The following is a 21,524-nucleotide window of genomic DNA, read 5'->3' on the forward strand; positions in this document are numbered from 1 at the left end:
GAACAGATAGGAAAAATTCAGGTGATACCAGAAAAATCTGTGTTAGTTTTGTATGTGTATGCAACATACTTTCATACAGAATACGAGATTACATTTCTCTTTAGTCATATAAAACCTGCTTGGGACTGCATTCATTAGCGACGCAAGGCAGCATTAAAATACTAGACTTCTTTAGAATCATACATACAGGTCCAAGCAATTCTTTAGTCATAGAATGTCATACCTCTAATTAAAAAAAAAAAATAATCAAAATCCTGTAAACGAATTTGCCTGCGTGCCTTTTTCGTACTCTTGATTTAAAATTAAACCCTGCCCCCTACCCTATAAATGGCTGTTGAATTGTGTACGTCTTCTCTGAAAAGGTTTCCAGTGTGGTGAAAAAAGGAATTCAGTTCCAAGATCTGTAATCCAGTTTCCTCTGTTTTATTTGGTTACGCAGAAAATCTTACCCTTTGCCGCTGCCCCCCAATTCTTCATTCACCAATAGTACTGAGGGGGAAATTTGTGCCACGCTACTTACACATAATTTAAAACAATTGCGCTAGCTTTAAACCCCAAGTCTTTCTTCATCTATCATTTATCTCATGATGTTATCTTTTGTACTCGGTACCCTTCAGTAAGCACAGCCTGACACGTCTTGTGGCCTTTACCTTCTGCGATAAAAAAGATTGAAAAGCTGGTTGGCACCACCTGGTGAAGATGAGGCAACCCTGGAGAACTGTGCTTCGGGAGCAGGTGACTGATGCTAAGAAATGTGCCAGTCTAGGGACACAGCTGAAGGGTTGTAGTAGGGAAGGGGGAAGGGAAGGGAAGAGAAAAAAAAAGAGCAGGAACATTAATACATCTTCCTGAGGTTTGATGGGACATATACTGCCTACTGTTCCATCTGGTGCTTATGATAGCATGGCATATTAGCATGCTGCAAGTTCATAATGTATTCAGGGCGAGAAAACACCACTTGCATACCAATTGAGGCGTCCTCTTTCTCGGAGCTGCCTTTGAATTTCAATGATGTTTATGCCTCCTAAGCCATGACTGAACCGAGCGTTTCCGCTCATGGAGGAATAACAGCAGTGAGGGACTCTGGCTCATGTGGGTTTTCTTTCTCCTCTCTTTTTATTTTTCTCCTTTTTTTTTGGTTCTTTTCTTCCTCCTCTCTCCTCCCAATCTATTTTGTTCGGGGAAGCTTAAAGGCAGGTTGAGGTTTTGGACTAGCTAATTACATAGCTTCTGTTAATATTACATTAACTTTCTTTTTAAGGTTGTAGTCTATTGTCTTTTTGCTTATCTCAAAATGCTTAAATGTTCTTTTTATGACATTTTGATGAAATTGCTCTAAAAGCAGTGTCATGAAGCATTTAAAAGATAGCACGTTGCAATTCTGCTTTATATTCAGATTTCCTGTATTGCTAAATTAACGAACAAACAATACCCTGAATTCCGCATTTCATGGTAAATTATTTGGGCCCTGCCTCTTCAAAGACTTCATTTTAACTTCAAGTGTGCTACCATAATAGGATAAGTATCTGAAGTTGAGCAGGTATGTAAGTCTTTGTAGGAGTGAGGTCTTTTTATCGATCTCTTGCAGGAAATGTACCGATATGTTCGTTTTATTTCTCCCTACCGTGTCCTCTTTGAAACTCTGATTCAAACAAGATTGACACTTGACTGGAGACAATCTCGAAACTGTGCCGTAGAAACTCTCCGCTGCACATTTTGTTTCTGAACTTGTCAGAGATTCTGATCCTTTTATGGCTCAGTGCTGTGAATCGCTCTGCAGCCCTCCTTCCAGTAGGTTTTGAAAGTGTGAAGTTTACACACAGGGTAGGGTATTTGATGTGGGATTTTCAAGTGTCTGGAGTAATACATGAGTACTAGTCACATTTGCCTTTGTTGGTGACTGTGCTTCTAAACCGCTTCATGTGTTTTGAAAGTCCTACCCCAAAAAAAGGAGACCAAGCTTGCTGCTTGAAGAAGGAAGAATATTAAAAACAGTATCTCTAGTACAGACCCGCTAAATGAATGCATTTGGTATCTAGTCCTCTACCTGCACAGCTGGACTCTTGCTCCTGCCCAGAACCGACTGCGGTTTGAGGCTTTAGCCTAATCTTTAATGCATGTGACTGTCACGCTAATATAACTTTAATAAAAATGTACTAGGTAGCACTTTGAACTCCTTCACTCTAATTTAGTATTAATCCACTTGATTACTAGGAAAGAAAAGATCTTGCTATAGCTGTGATCCTTTCTTTCAAACATATCCAGCCATGACTTTTATAAATACATATTTTCAGAGAGTCATTTAGCCACTCTTGCATGGATAAGAAATGAAAAATGCATTAGTCATCTTGACAAAGAATAAATTGACTTCTTTTGGTTCACTATCTGGATATCTGTTGTCTGATGGCTTAAGAACATTCCTTGTTTATTGATAGTGCATTTAGACCTAGATATTAATGTCTTGGCTTAAATGCTAATTACTTTTTTTCTTAATACATTCAGGAAGGCTAATGTTACTGAATAGGAATGTGGAGGAGGTAGTGTGGGTAATTCAAGCAAGTTTAGTCAGCACTTACAAGATTCTTGAAATGTTTCTTGATGTCCTACAGAACTGTTAACATCTGCACGGCTTGTGAGAAGAGCCACATTTATTACAGCTGTATGCTAGCTAGAATGCAAAAGAAAAGGGGGGGATCAGAGTTAAGAATGAAGCAGCTGGCTTTCAGTACAGAGATTTATCATTTTGCTCTCATTACAGGCCGACAATAAACTCTACTTGGACTCTTTTGCATCAGCTTCTTTGAGATGGCAGGTTGAAGGCTTGGGATTTTAGCTATCAGTAAATACAGTTCAGCAAAATACACACAGTTTAAAAGAAAACAAAGCTTTTAGATAAATAATCACAAGTGAAGTTCAGCGTTTCGAGGAGCTGTTCCAGTGTGACATAACATGATGCAGAGCATGTGTTTAAAGTTTAAGTTGGTAAAAAAAAGAGAAAGATAGATTGTTTTAAACAATAAGAAAAAGAAACAGAAGAAATGGGGGAGTAATAAATGAGAAGGCTGCTGGTTCCCTGCAGAACCAAGGAGGTCATACAGTTTCTTGTCCCCATTCTTATTGGGGTATGGGGTCGCTGGAGGAAAGGAAGGCATGTCGAGAGACTCCAAAGATCCCAGGTCTGACTGAACAGTGTAATAGTACCTTGGTGTGTTTGTTTTACCTCTTTTCTCTTTTTTTGTGCTAGAAGAGAAAGCGAGGGAAGAACAATCAGTATCAGAATCCCATTTTCTGTTTCACTCCTTCCTGTAAAAAATCACATCCATGTTTCCAGAGTATTTTTTTTGTATCCAAGTTTGGTTCCCCCCTCACTCATTTCTTTCTCAGCCATTGAGACGGATTTAAACCCAAGCTATGCCAATATCATAGCTATTTGTAAGTTGTCACAATCTTTGTTCGTTTGAATTAAGATAAAAGATTTTTATAGTTCTGTTTCCTCTTTATCTATTTGGTATGAATGAAAGCTGGTATTTCTTTTGTTTCCTCTGGTTAATGTAGCTTGGTATGCTTGCTTTTACTTTTTTTCCCTGCACATTTTAAGTGAACCTATTCTGGTTTTGCTCAGTTAACTTCTTTACCACATGCCCAAGCCATTCACAGTGGGAGTGCCAGGATCTGTTTCTGTGTCTCCTACTGTTTCTTAACAACCTCAGCAACTGAGGAAGCTGCACGTCTACGCTCCTGTCCTTTATTGCTCTCCTTAAATGGTGGTTCCAAATCATTTTCTAATATTTGCTAACACAAACCCTATTGCGTGTTCACTTACAGCGAAAGCACAAACAGCTACCCATTAAGAAACAGGGCCAATAAGGACTGTTGTGATGAAGAGCATCCTCTTGTTGTGAGAACTTTTTTAAAGAGTTGGTTGAGGTATCTTTATCTACTCGCACATTTCTGCTGTTCATACTGTGATCTATAGCAAAAGTCCACTCTGATAACCTACTATGCTTTTTATCCCTTCTATCTAACCTTAGACTTTTCGCTGTTACACTCATCATCATTTAATTATAGCATATGGCATTGTAAAAGCTCTAACATATAATTACTGCCTCCTCTTCTTTCCATTCTCCTGACACCAGAGCACAGGCAAAAGCAAATTTTTTAACATTTCAGTTATGAAAACAACCGCATTTGATTCATCAGTGTTCACCACCTCATACCTTTTGAAGTGATGATTTTAGTTTCTGAAAGTTTATTTCCACTTAGTCTTGTGGAAACACATTTTACCTTAATTTTGTGCAGATTGTTGGCATTGAACAGAATTATGTGCAAAACTGAGTAGCTCTGTAAGTCAGGGCTCATAATCACCTTTGGAAATGACCTGTTAAGTTTCTAATAGGTCATTTGTATGCACAGTTACTGAAGCTACTTGCTCTGTGGCAATAATTATGAAAAAGATAATGGATAGGAACTCATTTGGGGACTATTCTTCTTGTTAACTGTTTAGCATTTCATCCAGGTACTCTTATTTTCTCAGTTTTTAAATTTTCCTTTCATAATTCCAGAATTTGCCTTGGATAGTTGCAGTTCAGCAGTTCTTTATTTCTTCATATCCCAAGCAGTTTAAAGCCTAGCAGACAACTACTGATGTGTTTTACGTCTTCCAAGTGAAGACCATAAAGAAGCATGTCCTCGCAGGAGATCCCGGTGCAGTCACTATCTCTCTGTGCTTTTGAATTGTCTATGCCATTGGGATTTAGCTTTCTTAATACATATGTGGTGCCAGAAGGATGTTTATAAAGATCTATGTGAGCCTCCCTAGTATTTTTTTTCCTTTATTTCTGCCCTGCTTGCCATTTGAGCTGTCTGACTGATTATAGAAAGAAAATACCAGGTTTTGTTTGGTTCTCTGCGTTTTGGTGCAAAAAAGAAATGGTGTTAAATTTTGGTGGGCTATATTTTCAAATTCATGTATCATCACGTGGCTATAGCTGTGTGAGCACGATCTGGGTTCCTATGGCTGGATATAGTCTGTGATTGTAGGCATGCCACTGTCTGATGTCCTGCCTGCTGCAATTTCGCTCTTTGAGTATTCATTATAGAAAGCCATCTCCAAAACAGGATGAGGTGTGTGTGGGGGTGTGTGTAAGTTAAGGGAGGGGGGGAAATATCTGGCTTGTTTGGCTGGGGTAGACGAGTGACAATAGGAGGCACTGAAACTCGTCTTCTGTTGCAGCCAGCACTGCCCACTTATTCTTTTGAGGAAGAGATGCTTATAGCCAAAATTTAGAGAGAAATACTTAATATTATGTTTGGTACTGTGGAAACGGAATAGTACATACTGATGTACGCATACACAGTACCATAAGCTTTCCTGCCTATATCGCATGGCTGAGGTTAACTTTTGATACTGGAAAGAACTTTTCTTAAAGCATCTCCCTTTGACTTTCTGAGTTCCTTGCCATGTATTTTGAATTTTCCACATGGAAAGGCAGTTTTTCCCGCGCGGCTGCACAATATCGGCTCCCTCTCGTGGTCAGCAGCCACCTGTAAAAATTTCCAGCGACTGTTCGCCAAGGCGTGCTCCCAGCCGGCTGTTGCCGCCCCCTGGGAAGCCGCTGCCCCGCTGCCCTCTCGGCCACCCGCTGCGTTTCTTTCCTCCTGTTGAATCTTCTTCCCTTTCTCATAAAAATGGCTCCTCTTCTGGTTAATCCGCTTCTCAATGAAGTAAAGTGCATACATCCAAGTAGACCCAAAGCCAAATGTAGGGTGTTTCCATAGCAGAGAGTGAGTTAATTCTGCTTTTCATAAGGGTACAAGAAAACTTACCATATTACCAAGGGTTAAGTGCTTCCACGCTGAACATTCAGAGTTCAAATGCATCAGGCTTCTTTACTTTGTCAATATTTCTCTTGCACTTGTAGCATTGAGTGGTTTCTCTCTGGTGTCCAACTTCTCGCCCTGCAGTTTCTCCTCCGTTTAACACTCCCTTCAGTGTAATTGAAGGCTATTTCTTTCTTACAGTTTTCTGAAGCAGAATGTAAAAAAACCCAATAAATCACAGTAAGTATTTTTATATACAGAATCAAGTAAGTAAAACTTCATTAAATATGTGTATAAGTGCGCGTGCACATACACGCACATGCACACATATATGCATGTAGATAGAAGTAAGCCATGGAAGCTGCACTGATCCACAAAGGTCAATATTAAATTTCTGTGTTGGAGTAGTGAGTTTAGCTGGCTTGATGAAAATAAGGTTCTATAAATATAAAAACCTTTTTTTATGTATTTGTTGGGAAAAAAAAAAGAATACATTTAATTTGAGTCTGCTGGGCGTAAAAGGAAGCATGTTTTGTACAACTGTCAAGCATGACAATGCTATGATACCTGAAATTGTTTTAATATTTTCCTTATATCCTATGGATTCTGTAATAATTGCTTCAGCTTTTTGATTTTTTTTTTTTTTTTGTGTGTGTCACGGTCTGATATTTAAAATTCAAAACAAAGGGAAGATACTTTAAAAGAAGGAAGTTTTAAGTTTTATTTTGCAAGACTAAGACTGCTGTGATGCTTTAAGGTCTAGAAACGTTGCATGTAATTATATGCCCTATGAGTGGTCTCATTACTTTACCTACAGCTGTTTTCAGTATCTATAGTTAAGCACATATTCCAGAGTGTTTCTGGGGCTGGGGTCTGCAAGGCTAACCCAGCACCTCTCTTCCTGGGTGAGCTAACCCGATTTCTGTGCCAATGTGAATTTGTGTGAATTCACTGGCTTCAGAAGGGGGTTTAATCCGGTTTTGCATTTGTTAGTCTGGTTTTACATGACATACACAAGTTTCTTCCTTTCCCTCTTCCTTTACATGTTTATATTATTTCACATTAACATTTAAATATGCATGTGATATATTGGGCGAGACAATTGATTTGAAATATGCTTTTGTTTTTGCTAATGGTAACATTTGTTTTGCTTGTGAGCTTATTTGTCGATAAGTAATATTACCTCATCTAAGAAAGTATTTGAGACGGAGGGTCTTAACTTTGTGTGAAGTTTCTGAGACTCTCTTTTCCCCTTCCCACCTCCCCAATGCTGCTTTCAGGTGCGATCCAGTGCCCAAAATAAAAGACAGTTGGTGTGACATGCAGCATTGAGGAGGAGCTGACTTGTAACTAATAATGAGTATTTTCTCACACTCTGTCTAGACAGTCAGTCATGTAAACACAAGATGTCTTTAATGGCATCATCTGATGATGTGGAATGATAGTCTTCCAAAGTGTGTATTTCCACAAATGCCGAAGTACTGATTAGGATAATAAATTGCGCTACTTGAAGATTGTCAGTGTATAATACCGAGATAGGGGAAAAGCCTATAGGTTTCACTTTTCTGTCGCTGGTAGCGGCAGTTAGTAACAGTGGCAGCACCTGAGTGAGGGTTTCTGGGGAAATATGTTTCATTATATATTTTTCATTGGTGAATTAATACTTGTTTTGGCTGGCTGAATAGAAACCAAGGACTGAGTATGCCTGGCGACTGAGCATCACCGATTCTCGTGTACACCAGCCGCGCTGCTAGAGCAGTCTGAACGCCTCTGGTTCTCACGAGGCAAAGGAACTAGATCTATACGGGAATATTTATACCTTCTGACTTAGCAGCCTTAGGAATCAACAAATTAGAGGCTCTAACTCTTCTTTTCACTAATTATATGGGGAGTCTAGTCTGCCAATTTAGCTATCTGCATTAGATGGCAGAAATTAGCAGCCTTCCTCGGACTGGACTGGTACTTGCTGGAGAGGGAGTTTGGCTGCCCGTGCTTTCTGTCTTACGGGTAAGGTCTTGCTCCCCAGACCTGTGCGTCTGGCCTAACAGAACAAACTTCTCATCGTTTGAAATATCTCTGGGAGGAATTGGGTTCTTGGGTGGGTGAAATGGCGCAATCTCATAGAGCAGGGATTTGGGAACTTGATCCACGAGGTGGGGAGGAGCAGTCTATCCCAGACTGGCCAACACCACTCCACACCTTAGAGGGTCTTGACTTGTCCATGACAAATTCCACAGTTTAAAAACAAGTAAAGCCAGATGTATATCCATTACCTTCTCAGTAGTCCCTATGTCATCTTTTCAGATGTATAACCATGGAAAATATCACCTCCTACACCCATGTTTGATTCTTTTTGAGCTTAAAGGACTTCTGTCATGTTTTATAAATGTAAGCGATGCCTTTTAAAAGTACAGTCATAATAACTTTTTTGCTGGCAGAGTAATTTAATACCTAAAGTTGCCCTGAATATAAAAAAGTTATTTTAGATTATTTTATCTAGTCTGTATTGGAGACTTCAGTTCTAGTTAAATCTAATGGAATACTGGTATCAGTACTCTCTTAGGACTTTTCTAAAATGGGTACAACTATGCTTTACACTTTGTGTAAGTGCATTAAAAATAAAGGAGTTCATCTTTATTTTGCTTCAGACTTTTAGCTGTGTGTAACAAACTATTTACTGTTAATTTAGGACCGTACAAACTTTAGATTAAAAACATAAATATGCTTCTGGAGAGCAAGTTTGGAAATTTTAATTGGTGTTGGGAGAGAAAATGTTCTTATTTCTGGTGGGAAGGACGTGTGCTATGTGTGGTTGAGTACATAAGAGCATACAAACAATACCAATTTGATGCTCATGGCATTTGAGTTTCTTAGATATCAGTCTAACTTCATCTGTAGTTCGTCAAATAACATGCAATCTTGACAAGGGTCTTCCAGAGAAGATGTTACAAAAAGGAAACGAATTACTGGTCGGGGAGCCTTTGGGAAGCCGCATCTGAAAACACCCTGGTGGTTTCCTCTATAAGTATAGGAGAAGTGAAGGGGGCGATTGCTAATGCAGAGGGGTTGTCACCTCCGTAGCTCCCCGTAGGGGAAGCCAGGGAGAGGGTTTGGCCAGCGGTTGCTCTGATTGTTCTTCAGTTCTTCATGCTGGAGGCGGTGGGCACCTCTTCTTCACTTCACTCTGGCCTCAACATTCACTGAGCTGGTTTTGGAATAGCAGTTCCTGTGACGTGAAAGACAACCACTCAAAAACACACAGTTCTTAGTTTGGTAGCTTGTCAACAAAATGAAGTAGAAAAGATCCAGGAAACAATGTAAACGGGAAAATAGTATTTTGATAATGATTGTGGGACTATTTACTTATTAACTGCATTAGTTATGCATACATAGATGCATTTTCATGATACTTGGTGGGATGTTTAGAATAAATCTGCATTGTCTTCGCCTTTGTTACAGGCCAACTGGTACGTATTCAGCCATGACAAGGGAACTTTGAGGTTTTATTTTCTGGGGGCTTATGGAAACTTAGGGCAGCTGCCACAATTTGGCCCTTAATTTTGCTTGTCTGTTCTTGCTAAAGTATTTCATAAACCGTTATGGTGGTAGTAGATACAGATTTAGAATGTGCTCTTCTTCCCTGCGTTCTTTTTTATGTTCAAGTGAACATGGTAAAATTTGCAAAGCCAGGAAGGGGGAAGGAGAAAAAGGTGTTTAAAATTCTGACAGGAGTCAGTTTTTAATTATTAAATAACTGAAGGTGAATTTATGATAGTTTTGAAACTGTCAAAACATGTCAGATTGTTAAATGAGAGGAAAAAGATTATTTTTCTAATTTTTTTTTCCTCTTTTAAAATGAAATTATATGGTAAGACAAGTTTATTTCTTTCAGGAGAAAATAATATGTCCAAGCAAAGCCAAGCCATAACATTTTTGTCTCAACTCTGAGACTGAACTCATGCATTGCTTATTTTATACTATGTGTAACTATCTAGCCTTCAGCTGCTAAGCCATGAGCGTGGGACACTTATTTTTTTGCCAGTCAGAACCTCTCACCCCAGAGAACAGAAACGAAAGAGAGTGCTTCTGCATTTTTGGTTCGTTGTCATGATGGTAGGACCAGTCAAGGTGCCATTATGGATGAAGAACGTGATGCAAAGCATTGTCTGTCATTCACCTACTTTATGTCATCCGCAAGCTCTTCCTACCAAAACCAGGAGACAGTAGCACAAAAATCCCTTTCAGCTTTTGGGAGACAGAGTGGAGATTGCATTACTCTCAGGGCTTTTTTTAGCACATCTGAAGAAAGCTCTGATAACTTGGCCTGAGATAACTTCAGTAAACTCCCAGGATGCAGAATTTCTTCTAGCTCCTGCGTATTAAATGGGTAAACTGAGTGTGCTTTCATTTATTCTGAAGAATAGCTGGTGATATGAAATGTTCAACTATCTGAGCAGAGGACAACCAAGATAAGACTCCAGCAAAGTTGTGATACTGCTCTTGCAAAAGGGTCATCTTCAGTATGTGAGCTGCATACCCGGCGTGCTAAAGGGGCGGTGAAACGTTATGTCGTCTTGAAAACTTTGCTGTGCATGTCCATCACTCACCCCACACGCATACTGATTCCTGGTGGATAAAGCTTGCAGGGGTAATGTTTTGTGACAAAAGACGGAGTCTGAGTGTCTGAGGTGCTTTCTGATACTGCCCTTCTGCAAATCACCTAGGGGAGTAAAAGTTCTCCACTGGGGAACTGGAAACGGGGTGATGTTTTCTTTCTAGGCCAATAACGTGACTGCATCTGGTGCTGACAGAAGGTTATGTCTATATTATGCCTGTTTGAGGTCAGTTGTTTATAGCACAAATATATCCATTATGTTTAGGTCCTTGTTTATTCATTAAGAAAAAGTCAGAAGGGCCAAGAGACGAATGGAATGAAGACTGGAGCGGTCTCAAACAAGTCCCAGGCATGCTTGGCTGGGCGAGGGTCTGCAGCGGTGTCGTCCAAATGTCGTGTTTTATGGCTGCATCATAGGACTTCCAGGTGTGCGGTGCACAGGGTGGGTAGGCTTTACCATATATATCGGGCGAATACCGTGCATTCTCGAACGAGTCCTTTTCAACCAAGGCAGATACCGTGTAGTATTGCCCTGCTCTGCGTAGTGGCAGGTCTGAGAGTCGGGAGTTGTGGGTCTCCACAAATGCTGCCTTGTAACGGTGCTGCATGACTTGGCCAAATCTGAAGGAGGGAAGGTTCTTTACTGACTGTAGCGTGATAGCATTATGGATGAAAGAGCTATGTAATTTGTCCTCTTAAGTGGTCTTGTGGGTTTCTGTCTCCCAGTTCGTCACTACTGTGACTCACAACCTGTAGTTACCTGCTTGCAAATTCCATGCTATCCCGCTTAAAATAATCAAAATTAGTCGAATGCCATCTAGGTAACCATCATCAGTATTAAATCCCACAGATTTCGGTCTCAATTCATATAAATTGGGTGGTAGAGGCGGGTTCTAATCCCGTGTGTCATATGCGGGGTTTGTTCTTTCTGTGAGTTTAAAGGAAACAAGACAATGGGCTTTTTTAATTTAGCAGTTTTTATTTTTATTTTTAACATGTTGGCACAGAAGTAGTAAGTACTGTACAATCAATATAGAACGTCTTTTAAGAATCTTTCATGCCTGAATATACATCTGGAACTGTTTGCACTAACTAAAAGTAAAATAAATGCCACAGCGTATTATACCGTACTTTTTTTCATTTAAAAAAGGAAATTGAAAACACACCACTCCTAGAAATGCTTGACATTGAATTGGCTATTGAAATGGTATCAGTAAAGTATTTATATATTCCATATTTTGTTCCATACATCAGCTTTCCTTGATGCGTTAGACTTGGCAGGGTGCCACATGAGCTGAAATGTTGCCATATATGAAAGACCGCCTTGTTTTAAAAATGGACTAAATCTCTTAGGGTACAGGAAGTAAAGTAAATCAGTTTGAATACGTGCACATCTCTCTTTGCCCCTGCTCCAGCAGGTTTTACTTTGTCTGTTCCCTATTTGTCTTCAGAAGCTGGCTGTGCTTACGGTAAATATCAGTGTTCACCTAACAGCTAAATATAGTGATAAAAATAACTCCTACCATAAAAACTGAATGAATGACAAGAACAGTATAGTTTCATGAACCAAGAAATCCACAGAAGAAATATCATGATTTAAAGTTGGTTTTACAATATTCTTTAATTTAAAATGGAGCAAAATACTTCTGTGGTAAAATCACAGTTCTTCATTCTATGCTGTAAAAGAGATTCAAGAATGTATATTTCAAACTGTTTGGTGTTTTTTTTTTTAAAATAAAAAATATAATCCAAAGCAAATGCAATAGATCTCTGCATACTTGAAACATATTTTCTGAATTTATTCTAAGTCTCTCACTGCACCAGAGGGTTGTGTGTATGGATTAGGACTAGACCATTATTTCACCATCTATCTCCATCCTGAATTGATTGCAGCGAACACTGCAGAATGAATTGCAGATGTCTCCTTTTCCCTCCGGTTTGGAGGACCTCTGGTTTCAGCCCCATTTGATCTGAACCGGGCTAAGGAGTTGCAAGTCTGTCACTGTTTAGAGGGATTTGGTGGAAGAAATCTTTGCACCTGAAAGAAGTTACTTTCTCTGTAATACACAGCCTCTGCTCTGAAACGTGATGCTGTGATGCTGTGGGATACTGCCTGTATGAAACTTTCTGGTGTGTCCCTGCTAATTCAGGATTATTGTTTGAAATGTCAGAGACCAACAGAGGAAAAAAAAAAATCAGAACTAGCTTTGCAAATGGGGAGTTTGGTTTGACACAAAAGCATAAAAATGTTTTTGAATTCAAGAAATTAAGCAATTTTAAGACATCGTTTTCCTTAAAGTTATTCCAAATTTCAGGCAAAGTTCAATGTATTATAAAACCGGAGCAAGTGTACATGAAATCTTACACAGGTGGGTTTTCACATGTAAAAAATAGAGTTTTTCCTCTTGAGGGATTCTTTCTTCCCCTCCCAAACCCTCATCACCTCTGAATGTACAGATAGCAGAATATCCACAGAGAGTTTGTAGGAAAAACGTCTATACATAAAAGCCCTCATGGAATAACATGGTTTAGGGGAAACTTGGCTCGTGAATATGATTTAAATACTATTTTGCCTTTAGCTTTCATATCAGGCTATTTTTCAACAATTAGAGTAAAAAGTGTTGGTTGTTGGGTTTGGGTTTTTTTTTTTTTTTTTTTTAATTGAAAAAATAAATAATGTTTTGTAGAAGGGAGTTCTAGGCTAAGTATCAGGCACTACAAGCTTTAGGAGTTCAGATCACAAGAACTGGTAATGCTTTTCTCAGCGGTGGCTCTGCTTTGTGCTCCATCGCCCCTCCACCCCCTGAGAGATCTACCCCTTAAAAACAGAGCTGCTGAGGTTCTCCAGGGTTGTGAGTGGTGGGACGGTGGTGGGTGCTCCCAGCCCCATAGCTGCCTCGGAGGTTAGGGAACCAGCTGTAGAGGCAAGGAACGGGTAAATATTAGCAGTAACAGCAGAATGGCTCCTGCAGGAGTTTTGCTATTAAAGAGGGTGGAAAGGTGGGATGTAAAGGCTGTTCTCCTGGGCGGTGTGGTGGTGGTGGCATCTTCCAAGCACGTGGAAGAACTTTGCATTTTGCATTGCACTTCTTCAAAAGCCCTTCCCCCCCCGCCAAGGAGAGTCTCTGCTCTGACAAGACAATCTTGCACCCTGGTTAGAAGTGTTTTGAGGTGTGCTTGGAAGGAGCCTCATATCTCCTTACAGAAGGCAGGGCTAGGGAACTTACGGACAACCGGAGATAAATCTGCCTGCAATCATACATTAGCAAAGTGGGGTTTAGGGCTTTGCAAGGGGGAGGGAGAGGTTAAGCAAAGGTAAGTGGCCTGTAGAGGGTTTTTTTTTACCCCCAAGAGTCCAAAGAAAGGTAATTAGGAAAATCAAGCCTAATGTCATTAGATTTATAAGAGAAGTACAGAGGTCTGTGGATAATTTCAGCGATCTGCAAACCGGGTGGCAGACACTGTTCGAGGGAGTAGAAACCAGTTGGATCGCGGTAGAATGGCAATCTGAAATTGGAGGGCAAAACCAACACACTATTTCCCACTACCGTGTTCAATTTAAGTAACAAAACATTGCCAGCTTTTTGGGAAAGCCTCCCCCCTCCAATCTGAGCGCGTTTCTGATCAAACCTGAACTTTGAAATGCAGCAAAGGAGGGGAGCAGGAGCCGTGCAGTTGGTTACAGGCTCGGGATAGCTTTTAGTTACCAACAGCTGAATTGGAGGATACAGGCTGTGCCTGCTCGCTGCGAGCAGCAGACTGTTAGAGGAGTTCGATTTCTCTCACTCCTTCTTCCACCCACCTCCATCTCCTCTGTGCCTGTGTCTGCGCTCCCACATGCTTCAAATCTGTGTACCTGGACTGCCTTCCTTAACAGTTCAGTGTGAGTGTTAGCAGAATGAAAACCAGATGGACTAGCAGTTCCCACTGTTATCTCCCCACCAGCTCTGGCAAGCCTCCCTTTCTCTCTCCTTTCTTGGCATGGCAGAAATATTTGCCTTTATTTAGGAGGGCTTGGGCTCACTGCTGTGCCTCTTTCCCTCTGTTGCAACATGAGCTGAAAGCTATTTATTCCCTTGTTGCTGAGGTTGGTTGAGGTGAGTGCAAGATGAATTCGGCTATTAAGGAAGCAATTAACATTTCAAGACGAGTTTTCATAGTTCTTTATATTAAATGAATGGCTTGTTGAAGATATAGATTTAACTGTTTTAGTATAGCGATATGGAAAGGAAATTTGTATAGAATATGTTTAAAAACTTGCTTTTGTTTTCCAGCATGTAATAATTTACGGTTGCTTGATTTGCATATCAAACCTCACCTGTCTGTGTAGCAGCCTTAATATTTAAGCTAATCATTTTGGATACCATTCCCTACACAGCTGAGGTTTGCTAACCTTAGATCAACACTACAAATCCTATAATACCATATCTGTATTCCCTTCATCCTGTTCTGGGGGTGTTTCACTGCTCATCTTCCCCAAACTTGTCTCTAAATTCTATATGAAATGACTCCCTTTTCCTGAGAACTGAAGCATCATCTGTAGGCACTTCTACAAAGAGTGAAGATGGCTTCTATAATTGCAGTACCTAACGCACTGCATCTCTGGGACGTACTTCCTCAGTTTCAGGCAGCTAAAGACTGGTATCTTTTATGGGTTGTTAATTTTTGTGGTGGTGGGTTTTTTTTGTTTCTTTGGTTTGGTTTTTTACTTTCTGATAATTAAGTGTTCTGATAATTAAGTGTTTTGAGGCTCTTTTAAACTTACCCTTCCTTTGTTAAATGTGTGCATTGCATTTAATTTCTGTTATTGTCTCTCAGGGCAAATTTTAGATATGATTTTTTGGTTGAAGTTTGTATGTTGTTAGGAAGAACAAGGAAAGCACGTTGCAAAGTGGAGTGACAGAATTTGTAGAATGTGGCGGACTTTGATATTGTCTTGAATTCAAACCACAGACTTAGATGCTTACCCATTAGCAACGACACTTCCTTGCTTTGCAAAATAGTTTAATGAGCTCAGAAGACTTGTGTAGGACAGCATATAAAATAAATAACCCCGACCCCCCAGAGAAGGGATGGAACAATTTAACTTATGCCCATTAAAAGCTAAATTTGATCTTGCTCATCTTTACTCAAGATGGCTTGCTAAACTGCTGGCATGAGTAAGGAAGCCTTAATTTTGCTTTCAGTTGGTAAATGTTGTCATGTTTTGCCCATTCTCGATACATGAAACATAAGGGGTTGGGGTGAGTTTTTTTAAAATTTTAACATAGAGGTATGCAAAAAGATGTTGGAAAAAGAAGATACTTCTATAACTTCTATATCAAATGTCTTGCATCTTTAGATCTTTAGTTGCGAGAGAACTGTTAGGTTTTCTGCCTGTTTTTGCCTTTTGTTTGTTTTGTTTTCTTGGGGAGGTATGTTTCTACTTATCTTGCAGGTTTTGAATGTTGAAGTTGTTCTTAATGTGTGAAGGTGCAAACTTAAATGCTTTTTTAAAAAAAATTGTGTGTATGTGTGACGATTGACTTACCATTTTGGCATGTTGTGTTCATTTTTCTGGTGAATGTAAGAATATCCAAGGGCAGGGTGGTAAAGTGATCCAGGAGGCACGCGGTATTTAACATAAGTATCTCTCCATGATTACAAAGAGAAGCGATGGAGAGGATGGCAGGTCTTACAGAAGAGAGACATGAAGAGAGCTGGCTTCAAGCAATATCCCACCCAGTATCTCACCTGCACTAAAGAGCTTCAGGTTTTAGTTCTGCAAGAGCTGTCGTAAGGGGATTTATTACTTTCCTGTCTCTTCATCTGTTTTTTCCTCCTGGCTAACGTGAGAGCCTTGGAGGGAGGTGGCATTATTGCAGCTCCAGGAGTGCTTGGGAGGTAGCATCTGCACATGCTAGAAATAAAAACAAAAGATAATGCAGCACCGCTGCAAATGAGGTCTTACCATCTGTGTTACACCTTCTTAAGTAAGGTTTAGATGATGTAATTTGGGAAGGGCACACTGGAGTAGATAATCAGGTGTAATCTTTAGCGGCAGATGCTGAAATGACTCACTTCTTGTATTAGCGTTTAAGTTTTTGTCAGAGGGGGTGTGCTTGGGGGAATAAACCGGTGTGTTCCTGTGGTGTGTGTTGCAGATCGCACTGAGAAGCATTCCACAATGCCCGACTCACCTGTGGATGTGAAGACACAATCCAGGCTGACGCCTCCAACCATGCCACCTCCTCCCACTACCCAAGGAGCTCCAAGAACCAGTTCATTCACGCCCACAACGTGTAATTAGACTTATTTTCTTCCTTTTCTTCCATATTCTTTCTGTTCTCTATGTAAGAAACCAAAATATGTGGAGGGAAACCTGCATGACATGGCGGGAGCAGCATTTGATTGTACTGCAATAAAGTAATTAAGCAAAACTAAGATCACAATAGATTAATGCATCTTTAAGGTATTAAGACATTCAGCGCAGAGTTGTGTTATTATTTCATTGATGACTTGGCCGCAGCGTCAAAGGACAGCGAGCAGTGGTTTCCCATGTACCTAATGCTCAGATCAATCCTTCTGTGAGAAGCACAGAAAACCGCTTTCTCCTCTTTTATGCCATTCTGTTGCTTAAAGGGCCCCGTTCCCTTTTGTATAGAAACTTCAGGGGTTTTGTTTGTTTATGTTTTTAAAGTGGGGGTAATTCATAAAGAAAATACTTATCTTCGTCCCACTTACGATTGAATGAAGAATTCTGATTTAAGTGCTATATAATGTCTAGTTAATATTGATATAAAACCAAAAATAAAGGCCTTTTATTGTTGTATATGGAGATTTCTAGTCTGTGACCACTTTACTTCTCTAAATCACTTGGGGCTGCATCTCTGTCTCAGTTTATTGATGTAAACACACAAGAAACTCTACTACTCTTGATGGAATTATTCTGCATTCGTATCAGTGTAACTGAGATTTGAATCTGGCATGTTGTCTGGACTAATCTTTTCACAGCCATGAAATGATCCACATTTCTCTTAGATTTAGCTGCAATTTTTTTGGTCTCTTTTATACTGCCTTGTAATAGTATAAACATGAGAATGTGTTTATATTTCACATTTTAAATAAAACATTTTTAGAACAGTAGAATACATATGCCTAAACAGAATGAAGGCAGCATCTTCTATTTGTCTTGCCTAGGTCTGTTTAGTCCCTTTCTGTCTGTTAAATGCCTTATTTAAAATTCACCTCTATGCAGAAGGCCAGCTGGAGGCCTTTGTACTACTTATCTCAGGGAACCCTGTCCTGAACATTTACATGGAACTTAAACAGTGAGGAGGGTTTTGTGCCAGCTGTTCGCATAAACTCAAATTTAACCCAGTGACCCTGATCCTGCAGAGATTTCTCTGTTTTGCTTAACTCCAGCACCTGAATCATCCTAGGAGCTGCTCCGGTCTAAAGTTGAATTGTTTCTAGGTTTTTGCAGGATGGGGCTCTTACAGATTAAGCTTTCCAGTGTGATGCACTTTGCACAGTTCAGGGTAATCTTTGGCAATCATAAAAGGAATGAGACAATGTTCTTCTTTAATCACTCTTATAATCCTCAGTATACTCACAAGATTTCTGGATGTTTGTTTGTTTGTTTGATTGGGTTCAGCACTTTGGAAGGTGTGTGAACCGTAGCTGGATTTTTGAGGCTGTTTATATGAAGATTAAAAGTCTAAAAAAGTCTAATTTTAATTGCCTTTTTCTCTGTCAGATTTTGGAGTTTGGCCTTAGCGGTTCCAGCTTGTACAGTAAACAGTCACTTCTGTTGGAGTGTCTTACATTTATTATTACTACAGCGGGAATGCCTGTAGGCCAGGAAGATCATACTTGTTTTCTGGTCAAGAGTATGCTTGTTTTCTTTGGTTTAGATGATTGAAAACTCTTGACATATATTAGTTTGAAATTTTAAATGGTAAATTCTGTTTTATTAATAACATGGGTTTGTTTTAGAAATGACGTAGGTCTTTGCCAGTTGGCAAATTCAGACATTATAAAGAAAGAGATAAAATCATTAGTATGGGGTGGGCTATTAAAAAAAGAAGTTTTAGAGAAGCTGCATTTGGGGAGTATTTCTGTATTTCTTTTGTTGTGGGAGAAATTTTACCTGCCTTTCTCCTCCTCATATCTATCCTAGGTAATGAACTCTGCTGTTCTATGCTTTCTTGATCATAGCCCCAGGATCCTCTGCCTGGAGCAGCCCCTTACCAGTGACTGAGTTGCTGGGTGGTGTCAGGCTACAGCAGGACATGTTCTTACTCTTCCCATTCCTCATTTACTAAGTTCATGGTGTGATGACTTTTGGCTATGCAAGTTCCTTGCAATCACGATGTATTTGTTTACTCAGATATCTCACTCTACTGCAGCGCTCAGAGAGCGTGGCTTGGAGCTACACGTGGAGCTGAACTTGCTGAGGCCAGCTTCTTTCTATTTCTGCTTTTTCCACTTCTTGTTCTCCCTAGCCCACGCAGCTAGAATAGGCAACCAAAAACTAGGATAAAACACAAGCAGAAACTAGGTAACAATTCAGGTACCTTTTTCTGTAGTACCTCCAGAAGGGCACTTCAGTCACTGGGGCAAAAGCTCCTTCAAAAGTATTGTGGTAGTGGTTTAAATCTGGTAATAGAGTAGTGATTTAAATCTAGTAATAGGGTAGTGATTTAAATCTAGTAATAGGTGTCCACCCTCAAAAAGGACTTGCTGGCTAAAAATAAAGATGACTGCTGGAGAAAGTGTCAAAGAGAAAGGATGTTTGGCATCAGAGAGGCCAGTCATTAAGAAACACTGAAAGTTCTTTAAGTGCTAGCTTGCCATGGTTATGCTTTTAAATAGGAAGCAATTTAGACCAATACTCCTATGCATTTTTGATTGTAGACAAGTTCCTGATTTTTGATGGTTTTGGGGATGCGTTCTGAGTGACTTCCCAAAAAGAAATCAGCAAATTTCTCAGGGCAATGGAGAAATTGTGGCTGCTGCTGGGTACAGTGGCATGCTGCGTGCCCACACCTGCCAGCGCACTGGTACATTTGTATTTCTAGGGAGCCATCCTTTTTCTTGCCATTCACTGTCATTTTGGCGAGTCAGACTCAAACAACCTCAACAGAGTGTGTTTGACTGTTGCTGTTCCAAGTCACTGGGATAGAAAAGGATGTCCTCAGTTTGATTCTCTGCTCTCTTCTGGGGTGTGGATAAGAATCAAACGGAAATCGCTGCCAAAAACTGTCTGTTGTTGTCTTCAGTATGTCTGCATGAATCTCGTTGCCATAAATTTTGAACACTTAGTACTTTGGATAGTTATTCTCACAGCAGCCTTGCAACAGGAGGGGAATGCTTTCCTATCCTTTTTAGAGATATATTGGCACATGAAAGCTGAGTGATTTGCTCGTAGTCTCGGAGAAGTCTTCTGAAGTCTAGCTTCATCCCCTAGCTGCAAGGCTTCAGGCCACAGTGAGCATGGCACCATTTGTACCTGCACAAACAACTTCGTGTGCTCCATATGTTAGCAGCTAGGAAATCTGTATCGGAAAAAATAACCTTCTCATTGGGTGGTGGAAGGTTAAAACGTGAAAGTCCTGTTTTATAAACACAGCTGTCAGTTGTGTGTACAAAATACAAGTAAAAATATTCAGAGATAAACTGAGGCTTCGTGAAATATGTCTGCACATTTTTTTCCACCCCAAAGAGCAATTTTTTTTTGGTCTTCAATCATACGTGCACTCATGCTCTTTCTCTCTCTGTTTCCCTCTCTCTCTTTTAAAAATCCCCTGACAAAAGGCTGGTATTCAAATGATGCTTTTCAGGTCCAGGAGCACTTGGGGGGGGCTGTGTGAGAGGCAGCTGCTGTTACCTTGAATCCATACGCTGTTCAGTACCCGCTACTAGGAAGTAGATATAAACTGCAGAGTGTCGCTCTGTCAAAAGGCTAATTATCTTTGATTGTGCAACTTAATTAATTTTGAGGTCAAGCACAGAAAACATAAGCTGATGGATTTTCCTCTCTGTCTTCTTTCTCCCTCTCTCTCTTCCCCCCTCTCTCTATTTTATCCTCCCTTCTCTCTTTTTCTTTCAGTAACCAATGGCACTAGCCATTCACCAACAGCGTTAAATGGAGCTCCATCTCCTCCTAATGGCTTTAGCAATGGGCCATCCTCTTCCTCTTCCTCTTCTCTGGCTAACCAGCAGTTACCGCCAGCTTGTGGAGCTAGGCAACTCAGCAAACTGAAGAGATTTCTTACAACCTTACAGCAGTTTGGCAATGACATTTCACCAGAGATTGGGGAGAGAGTGCGTACCCTTGTGCTAGGACTTGTGGTAAGCAAAAAACCAATGATATAATAACTGTGATCTTTTTCTCTCATTTTCCTTCTTTAAGCTTGACATGTTTATTATATAAAAGAGTGGGTCACATACACTGCATATATCATACTTTAGGGATACCAGACATGCAAGAATGAAGTGCTGGCTCTTGCTGCCGCAGCTAACATGAGTAACTTGACTAGCTTCCCATGAGTGGCAGCTATTCCCAACCAGATACAGACTTGACCCTTTTTGCCAGCATGGTATTATGCTGTAACGGTGTGAAAGGGTTTTCATTCTATACTGAGCACCCCTAATGTAGACATACCTTGAATTATATAATGTAGTAAAATATGGTTTGGCTTGCCTAGTTTAGTTGGCTGGGGAAAGGAGAGTGCCCTATATATATAGTGGCAGAATACTGGTTAAAAGGATGAGCTGAAGATATGTTTGGACTGCGGTTACGTGGTGGAAAACCTTTTCTCAGTATTCATTGAAGCCAGCAATGAGGGACCTGACAGGGCATTGCTGCTGCTTAAGTCACCTTATTTTTAAGGGTATCTTTATGTGATTATATGGCTGAATGATAATTTCAGCTTTTTCTTACCTACATCTGTCAAGTTGGGCTGCTATTTTACAGACAAACTGTTGTGGATCTGGACCAGGATTCTTTTTATTCCCAGTAAAGCCCCCTCTATGCCAGACATTGTTGTCTCCCATGTATCTCCTTCAGCAATAATTAGATGTACCAGGAAAAATGCTGTTGTGG

The 21,524-nt window shown here is 40.1% G+C and overlaps 1 protein-coding gene across 13 annotated transcripts in view; it reads left to right on the forward strand.

Annotated features, from left to right (window-relative positions):
• RUNX1T1 (RUNX1 partner transcriptional co-repressor 1) overlaps nucleotides 1–21,524 on the forward strand; it is a 115,580-nt gene that overhangs the window by 47,264 nt on the left and 46,792 nt on the right. For 10 of the 13 annotated variants that reach the window (XM_075141501.1, XM_075141497.1, XM_075141499.1 and 7 more), the window contains 2 exons: nucleotides 16,579–16,716; nucleotides 20,529–20,770. In XM_075141501.1, the coding sequence (XP_074997602.1) occupies nucleotides 16,579–16,716; nucleotides 20,529–20,770 (380 nt within the window). Of the gene's footprint in view, nucleotides 1–617; nucleotides 736–10,700; nucleotides 10,878–16,578; nucleotides 16,717–20,528; nucleotides 20,771–21,524 lie in introns of all 13 variants that reach the window. The other 3 variants (XM_075141502.1, XM_075141504.1, XM_075141505.1) reach the window with 2 other exon arrangements.

Source organism: Calonectris borealis, chromosome 2 (genome assembly GCF_964195595.1).
Source record: "Calonectris borealis chromosome 2, bCalBor7.hap1.2, whole genome shotgun sequence".
Lineage (NCBI taxonomy): Eukaryota > Metazoa > Chordata > Aves > Procellariiformes > Procellariidae > Calonectris > Calonectris borealis.